General features: G+C 35.0%; 1 protein-coding gene across 1 annotated transcript; it reads left to right on the plus strand.

Annotated features, from left to right (window-relative positions):
* Positions 1-7,339: 7,339 nt before the first annotated feature.
* On the plus strand, positions 7,340-8,704 carry LOC133289245 (protein SLE3-like). The gene is made up of 2 exons (XM_061487147.1): positions 7,340-7,457; positions 8,538-8,704. Exons 1-2 carry the CDS (start codon positions 7,340-7,342, stop codon positions 8,702-8,704), a joined length of 285 nt encoding a protein of 94 aa, XP_061343131.1.
* Positions 8,705-9,362: the final 658 nt, after the last annotated feature.

Here is a 9,362-nt window from a genome sequence, read left to right on the forward strand (position 1 = left end):
GACTTTGAGTTGGCTGCTATTGTGTTTTCTTTCAAGATTTGGAGGCATTATCTTTTTGGTTTGAGGTTTGTGGTGTTCAGTGACCACAAGAGTTTGAAGTACCTGTTCGACCAGAAGGAGTTGAACATGAGGCAGAGGAGATGGATGGAGTTCATAAAGGACTACGACTTCGAGCTAAGGTATCATCCTGGCAAGGCCAATGTGGTAGCTGATGCTTTGAGTCGGAAATCCAGTAGTTCATCCAGTTTGTTACTTGGTAACTTTGATGTGGTTGAGAAGTTCCGAAACTTGGCAGTGACCGCTCCGTGTGAGAGCGTACTTCTCGGATTGGAAGCATCTGATGTTGTGAACGAGCTGCTTGAAAAGATTAAAGAGGCACAAGTTCAGAGAGAGTGTCTGGATTATGTGAAGAACCAAGACGGTGTGTCTTGGAATGATGATGGATTGCTTTTGTTTCAGCAGAGGATTGTAGTTCCTCGAGGTCCGTTGACATAAGAGGTTATGGCAGAAGGCCATAAGGGTCAGTTTTCTATCCACCCTGGTGCTACTAAGATGTATCAAGACTTGAAGAAGAACTTCTGGTGGCCGGGCATGAAGAAAGATGTTGTTATCTTTGTGTCCAAGTGTTTGGTTTGCCAGAAGGTGAAGATTGAGCATCAGAGCCCGTCTGGTGAACTTCAACCTCTTGAAGTACCACAGTGGAAGTGGGAAGGTATTTCCATGGATTTCGTGGTGGGATTGCCGAAGACTCAGGCGGGTTGTGACTCTATTTGGGTCGTTGTGGACAGACTGACAAAGTCTGCCCATTTTCTTCCAGTGAAGGTGAGCTTCACTACAGAGCAGTTGGCCAAGCTTTATGTCCGCGAGATTGTGAGGCTTCACGGGGTGCCCGAGAGTATCATTAGTGATAGGGACCCGAAGTTCACATCTCGGTTCTGGGAGGCGCTGCAGGAGGCTTTTGGTACGCAGTTGAGACTGAGTACCGCCTATCACCCTCAGACTGATGGACAGACTGAGAGGACCATCCAGACCTTGGAGGACATGTTGCGAGCTTGCACGTTGGAGCAGGGCTCGGCATGGGATAGGTACCTTCCGTTGGTTGAGTTTTCTTACAACAACAGCTTTCATGCTAGCCTGGGCATGGCGCCCTACGAAGCACTGTATGGTAGGAGGTGTCAGACTCCTACTTGTTTGTCTGAGGTTGGGGACAAGGAGCTTTTTGGCTTGGACTTTGTCCAAGATACCACCTTGTAGATCCAGATGATCCGTGAAAAGTTGAAGCAGGCGCAGAATCGCCAAAAGAGCTACTATGATGTCAAACATCGTCCGCTGGAGTTCAGTGAGGGTGAGCACGTGTTTGTGAGACTTTCACCTGTCACCGGTGTTGGTCGGGCACTCGGAGTGAGGAAGCTGAGCCCGCGATATATTGGGCCATACCAGATCCTTGGTAGAGTAGGACCTGTTGCCTACCGGCTTGCCTTGCCTCCGAACCTGGCTAACATCCACGACGTGTTTCACGTGTCTCAGCTTCGGAAGTACATAGTAGATCCTTCGCACGTGGTGCAACCGGATGATGTGGAGGTTCGGGAGAACCTGAAAACTCCCGTCGGACCACTCAAAATTCTCGATCGTGGCGAGAAGCAGCTGAGGAGCAAGATCATTCCAATGGTCAAGGTGCAATGGACCGGAAGAACTCCTGAGGAATGTACTTGGGAGCGTGAGGACGAGCTTCTCCGGCAGTACCCCGAGTTTCGACCAGGTATGTTTCTGATTTTGAGGTCAAAATCCTAAAAAGGTGGGGTGAATGTAAGAACCCGCACCGTTAATTAAGGTATTTAATTAATTAATTATGTGAAAATAGGATATGATTCCATAATTGACCATAATAATTATTAAGAGGCTTTAATAATTATGGTAAGTGATTAAGAATGCTGAAAGTCGCTTTTCGGAAGAAAAGTGCAGATACCGGTTCTGCTAGTCGGTATAAATGCGTACCGAAAAAGTATCCCGGAAAATTAATGTAAGTGCATGATAATTACTAGAATAATATATAGGACTTGTAAAACGAGTTTCAAGTCAAAATAATGAGAACTGATGCCAGAAACTGATACTGGCTATGAAAAACGCGTACCAGAAAGGTGCTCAGAAAAATATAATAAAAATATGAAAATTCTTGTAAAATTGAGTAGGTTATGAATCCAGAGTTTGAGATTAAAATGCTAAGCGTAGCAATTAAAGCTAATACTGTGTGTTTTAACCCTTAAGTGGCCTATAAATACAATAGTTGGGCACAAAACCCTAGGTGTGTTTTTTGAAAGAAACTCAGCGGCTGAGTGTGGCTTCTCTTTAGAGTTTCTTGGAGTCCTAGCCTTCTTCTCTAAAGTTTTCATTTTTTTTCTTCCTCTCTTCCATTGAAACACCACCCATCCATTTAAAGCTTTAGCTTGTTGAAGGAGAACCCATTGTTGAAGATTTGAGTGCTTCTTCAACCTCTAAAGTTTCTATTTTTCTGTTCTCAAAAGGATCTTAGGTAAATTTAACTACCCCTTTGTGAATCCTTAATATTGATATTAAACATTGTTATATGTTACTGTTATTTCTAGAATATCTGTGTGATATCTTGCTTTCGTTAAGTGGCCTTTCCTTTCGGTTTTTTTATATGTTTGGGCTTCATCAATTTGCGTGATTTTTAAGTGAAGATTCTGCACTTTCTTTGTAGCAAATTGAGTTCGGTCACTGTCTATCTATTCTATTTTGGTATTTGGTTTAAGTTGATATATATGTATATCAACGTTATTATAACCTTGAAGACCGAAGTGTTAAAAAGAAACGAATTTTAAAATGAAAAGCATGCTTACCTTATTGTTATATAAATACATTTAAGAACCCTCAGGGAGCCGTATGTAATTTCGTTCCACAGGGAGCCATGGTTTCGTTTATATATATATATATATATATATATATATATATATATATATATATATATATATATATATATATATATATATATATATATATATATATATATATATAAGACAACGCATACAATACATATAAAAGTCATTTGAATTGAAAAGCTTGAAAAGTTTGTAATATAGGGAAGCCTTCGTTGTTGGTTATATATATATATATATATATATATATATATATATATATATATATATATATTGTTACAGGGAGCCTTTAGTTGGAAGGTGTTATATATATATATATACATAATAAATAAATAAATATATTTTGTGGCTATATATATATATATATATATATATATATATATATATAAGATAATAATTATCTAAAATTAAATAAGTTAAATGATATATCTTAGAAAGGATCTCCGGTTTGAATTGAAAAAAAGAAAATAATATCTGATTGCCTTGAAATTTTAGAACATGTATATTAATATTATGATGGTCATTGAACCAGATCTGTGAGTGCATTGGATTCTAATTGTGGTGTGGACCCTTGTGATACCGAGTTCGAGTCGGAGGGGCATACGGGTACAGGTAAGCTTTCGTGTCCTCGGTTTAGCCATGTTATGGTTCCACCATGTCCCATGGGGGTATGGTTATATGCGTGCTGTGTTTTCATTCCTTTGATGTTTTGGAAAATGCTGTTGAGCTATCATATGTTAGTGCCTTATGGATATGCATGTGATGTTCCACCTATACGGTAAGCCTGAGTATGTGGTACATACAAGATGGTGAGGCTGTGGGTGAGGTGCAAGCGGTGTTCCTTGTACTCATGTGGGGTTAGACGTATTCCTGCATTTCTCTGGCCAGTAGATAGTGATAAACATACATGCCATAGATATCTGTTGCACTACATAGTTTTGGAACTGATAATGATATAAATGCTTTTAGAACTTATATTGCACATGTAAGTGAGCTTGGGGTGGAAGATCCTTGAGGACCCCCTGTCTTACTGAGATTTCTTGTTTAGAGATCTCACCCCACGTTTGGGGAATGCTTATTTCAGGGTCAGGTAATGTTGAGACCTCAGGCGGCAGGAGGCCGGAGCTGAGTTAGATTGCTGTTATATTATGCTGCCATGATTGGATGCTGGATTTGCATGTTGTTTATGCTTATAGCTTTAGTTATGTTTATGGAGTTTTACGTTGAGACTGGTTGCTTACTATGTTTATTTGGTGAGCATGGGGATTGTCCACGACACATAGTATTGTTATGTCTTGATTATGTCTTGAGTCTTTTGGAGTTGTAATAATGTATCAGGATATTGTCCGGATTACTTGATGTAATGCCGTGATTTAGATACACACTTTATCTATATATTGAGGTATTTCAGTAGATGTCTTATTGCAATTTACATACAGGCGATATTTTATGAAATTGATTAAGTAATCAAGTTGGTAATTGATAATGACGTCATAATTGAAAAGAAAAAGAATATTCCGCAATTTTTAATTAAGCACCGCTTAATACGATGTAATGTTAATATTCCGAGTATACACGGGGTGTTACACCTAGACATAGGCTTACATAAATTGCAGACTTATAATTCATTTGCTTAATGCTTGATTCAAGAGGAATTACTAGGACACTAGGATTCTAATTGGTTAAAGGGTTGAGATCACTAAGACATTAGGGTTCAATTATTTTATAAGAAAATAATGAATTGTCTGAGCAAACCAATTAGTTAATTATAAAATACAATATAGGAATATAAGGGAGGATCGGAGGCGAAGTGCATCCTGACTACAGTCTTTTTACAAATTTTTCATCAATATTTTCTTAACGTTCTTGATACTCTTGCATGCGTTCAAATTTAATTGTTTTTAAATTTTCTGTTTTTAATTGTTTTTAAATTCTGTTTTGAAATCCCAAAATCAATTACTGTCACAATACAAACAAATTTTCTTTTCCAACTTAAGGGGAATAGTTGAATTAATACTTGGTGCATTAATTCTCGAGGGAACGATATCTTACTTATCACTTCATTACTTGAAACAAACAGTATACTTGCCGATTTCGCAACAAGTTTTTAGCATCATTGTGCTTATGTTCACTCAACCATAACCTTCTTTTGTCACGCTCTTTCTTGATCTGTATGAAAAAAAGATCACATTTCCAGTGCCTAAATTTTTCATTTCAAACTACTTCGGCAGCAGTCCTTTGACAGTGTTGATCATCTTCAAACTATTCCTAACAAGTAGTATATATATCTTCAACATCAATGTTAGAATAACAAAGTCACCTTCTAACATTTTCACATAAACTCAATGATAAGCATCATATCAATCAAAGCCAAAATTCGTCACATAAGTGTCAAATTTTAGATACCACATCCTAGGGGACTACTTTAGGCCATATTGAGATATATTCAGCTTGCAGACTAGGTCCTCTTTACCTCTTACTACAAATTCCTCTGGTTGCTTCATGAAAATAATCTCCTCCAATTCACCATAAAAGAATACAGTCTTTACATCTGGCTGTTCTACCTCTAGATCATACGTAGTTGCCATAGATATTACATTTCTTGGGTCTTTTAGAATATGAGCCTCTAAAACTGCCATAACAGTTTCCTTTTAAGCTTTTAATAAAATAGATTAGGTAAGTTGTTTTGTAGAATTTCTCCAGCTTAATTTGTTTCCTTGATTTATGGCATTTGTTAGTGGAAGTAACGTGACTGTTGTTCTAGAATGCGAAGTTATGTACGCATTACTTGCAAGTAAAACACAATATACGTATTTTAAAAGAGGATATAAAAAATACCAAGGGATTGGTTCAAATGGTATATGTTTAATTCAATTTAAGTAAGATTTTGGGTTCAAGTTTTTTTTAAGGATACATGTAATTTATTAAAAGAAATTACAAAAATCTTTCTAGAATGGGAAGTTAAAACAGTCATGTTGAAAGTGTTCATCAACTGATCCAAACCGATTCAAGAGCGGCGTCTGAACCAAAAAAAAATGTTGTATTTTAATCGAATTAACCAAAAACTGAAAAAAAAATCGAAAAAAAATCGCATACTTTAATTGAATTGGAGCGATTTTTGATTTAGTTGGTGAAAACTGATCCAATGTATTATGTATTTATTATTTTGAAAGATGATAACTTAAAATCTTAGATGTTATTGATAACAAACTATTTTTTTATTGTCTATTAATCTATTTTAACTCTTCATGAGTTTTAAGACTTGTTTTATTTTAAAGACTTGAATTTTTCAGTGGTTTGCAACTTTGAATGGCTTTATATTGATATAGTTAATGATTTATATGGCTGAAATTTTAAACTTTTTGAAAAATAAAAAATTGATCCAGTCCAAATCAAATAAAATTAGATTGAATTAAATTAAATTTGAAAAAAAATCAAACCGAATAGATAATTAAATAATGTAACCGAAGGATTTAAATCGAACTATTTTTGCTTACCGATCCAATTCAAATCGTGTCATGTACCTGGATTTCTTCATAAAACTTCAACACCGTATGTCGGTTAGACAGCCGTTCGGCTTAGTGCTGACTAAAATTTCGAAATTGTAGTTTGAAATTTGTTACTTGATGAGTAATTAACTGATATATCTAATAACTAAAGGAACTATATACACTCATCATATTTGACATGTAAAAATAATTTTTTTACAAAAATGTATTTATATTCTGACTCATTATTGTCACATATAAGTATAGGACAGATTAATCTTACATCGCTAAGAACAAGAAGTCTTATATCAAATGTAATCATTAATTTACTTGCATTTAATAACTCATATATATTTAATAAATTAAGACTATTAGATACAAATATAATTAATTATTAAAATTGAGAATATAATTTATATCGATATAAAATAATGCTAATCCATTAAATATTAATTTAAACACTTATCCTAAGAAGCTCCTAGTTAGTTCATATAGTTTCTCTACAATAGCAATCAACCAAATTGAAAGAACTATTTCAGGCACCACGCAATAGAAAGAAACGCTAGAGAATTAGAGATAACCGAAACCGAACTATAGCTAGAGTTCACCATGCTATAAAGATCGTACGTGTCATCTGGAGAATTACAGCACCTGCGTGTCATCTTTCTCCTTAAGCCGCGTCTGTGTTGCACGTGTCAAAGCATGGCCGCTCCTACAGTCCTACGTACTGTTCTTTATTAACATGTTGTCATCATCTTGTTTTTCGTCTTATATTAATTACTATACGGATATGGATCACCCAGCATTAATTATTATATGTCACATTTTGCTCTCTATATAAAGGCCTCAAACATTTCTTCTTGTGACGTAGTTTTGAGCAAAGAACAAGTTAACATCACAAGTCAAGTCATTATCAATAAGATTTCATATCCATTCAAAGTTCCAAGTTTGTGAAACATGGCATCTGATCAACAAAAACGACAAGAACTTGACGAAAGGGCAAGGCATGGAGAAACTGTAGTTCCTGGTGGTACTGGTGGCAAGAGCCTTGAGGCTCAGGAACATCTTGCTGAAGGTTATTATATATATATACACATATATATATATATATTTATTTATTTATATATTTATTTATTTATTTATTTTTTTCCATGTATGTGTGTGTGAGTGATTGATGCAGTTATTTTTGTAGGAATCTTGTTTTCATGTCTTTTGTATCACATTAATCAAGTTATGTCTTTTTATAATACATCAATATACAATATTATTTAGTCTTCTCCCTTTTCTCCATTTTTTACATTAGTATATGGGAAAACTAATATTATGTTGTAGGAAATTTCTTAGTTCATCTCATAGAGACAAGAGATTGTGGGGTCCACTATTTTTAAAATAAAAGAAAAGTAAAAGAATTGATGGGCCCACTGTGTAAGAAGATTGCTTGTGTCATGTAAAAGGATGAAAACATTACCCTTAGTATATTGAGTTTCTTTTTTTTCCTCCCATTTTATAACACACTAGTATACAATATTAGTCAGACTTCTCATTTTTTCTCTATTTATGTCTAAATCTCTATAGTACTATTCTCCTTTTTTCTCAATTTTATAACACACTAGTATACTTTATATATGTCTCTTCCTCGTACCCTTTATTTTTCTCCATATATGTGTGCGTGACTGATTGACTGATTGATGCAGTTATTTTTGTAGGGTTTTTGTTTTCTTGTCTTCTGTATCACATTAATCAACTGATTGATGCAGTTATTTTTGTAGGGTTTTTGTTTTCTTGTCTTCTGTATCACATTAATCAAGTTACATCATTTTGTAAATACATCTATATACAATATTATTTAGTCTTACCCTTTTTTCTCCATTTTATAACACACTGATATACAATATCAATCGGTCTTCTCCTTTTTCTCTAGTATACAATATTATTCGGTCTTCTCCCTCTATATATAACACAGTATACTTTACAATATTGTCTTCTTCTTCTTTTTTCTCCCCATTTTATAACACCATTTTAACACACTAGTATACAATATTATTCGGTCTTCTCTCTTTTTTCTCTATTTTTGTCTAAATCTTTATTATTTCAACATCTCCGCTGATTTTTTTATTTTTTTTGGATTTGATTTGGTGATTGTGTATATATAAAGGAAGGAGCAAAGGAGGACACACAAGGAAGGAGCAGCTGGGGACAGAAGGGTACCAGGAGATGGGACGCAAAGGTGGGCTGAGCACTACGGACAAGTCAGGAGGAGAGCGAGCTGAAGAGGAAGGCATTGACATCGATGAATCCAAGTTCAGGACTAGGAACAAGTGATCATCTAATGTGTGTTTGTATGCTAGCTGCAATGTGTGTGTGTCAAGTGTTTTATGAAGTTACGAAACAATAGGTCATTATAGTGTTAGCCAGTGAATGTGTCGTGTGTGTTTTGGTTTGAATCTAATAATTAGCTAGCATATGTTAGTGAACTATGGTTAGTGTTTTGGGTTTGTGTGCGTGTGTGTATGGTGTCTTTTGGAAGTGACCTAGTGAGGCATGGCTTCTGGGAAGTGTTTACCTTTTTGGAGAGGTTGTGTCTCCATTTCCAAGTAATATATATATGTATGTAATGACAATGTCTACTATTAGAAATAATCATCATCTTATGTTAAATTCGATCGTGGCAGAAACGATGTATTTACGTGTTCCTGAACTTGTTATAATATCCTATTTAAGGTACAATCGTAACACCAATAAAAAAAAAATGTCTACTAAAAATTCATGCTGTGATCCTAATTCAAACTAATTAAGAAAGTGAAAGGTGGCTTGGGTAACAAACTGAGCGTCTCTCAAAACTAGTCATTTATTTTAAATAAAAATAAAATAATAAAATGAAGTTTAAGTGGAATGCACATCTCCTTGCATACCAAAAAGGATAGACCAGGCATGTTAGAAAATACTAAATGAAAAAATAATTAAATCGATATTTTGGAAA

This window comes from Gastrolobium bilobum, unplaced genomic scaffold, assembly GCF_033153095.1.
Source record: "Gastrolobium bilobum isolate Gb01-03AN ecotype WA unplaced genomic scaffold, APGP_CSIRO_Gbil_v1 utg391375, whole genome shotgun sequence".
Taxonomy (NCBI): domain Eukaryota; kingdom Viridiplantae; phylum Streptophyta; class Magnoliopsida; order Fabales; family Fabaceae; genus Gastrolobium; species Gastrolobium bilobum.

What these genes read in the sequence shown, in the direction of transcription:
- LOC133289245 (XM_061487147.1), top strand. Translation starts at nt 7,340, where the DNA reads ATGGCATCTGATCAACAAAAACGACAAGAACTTGACGAAAGGGCAAGG. An exon ending in TCAGGAACATCTTGCTGAAG is followed by an intron (nt 7,458 to 8,537) that starts GTTATTATATAT and finishes GTATATATAAAG; the next exon opens with GAAGGAGCAAAGGAGGACAC.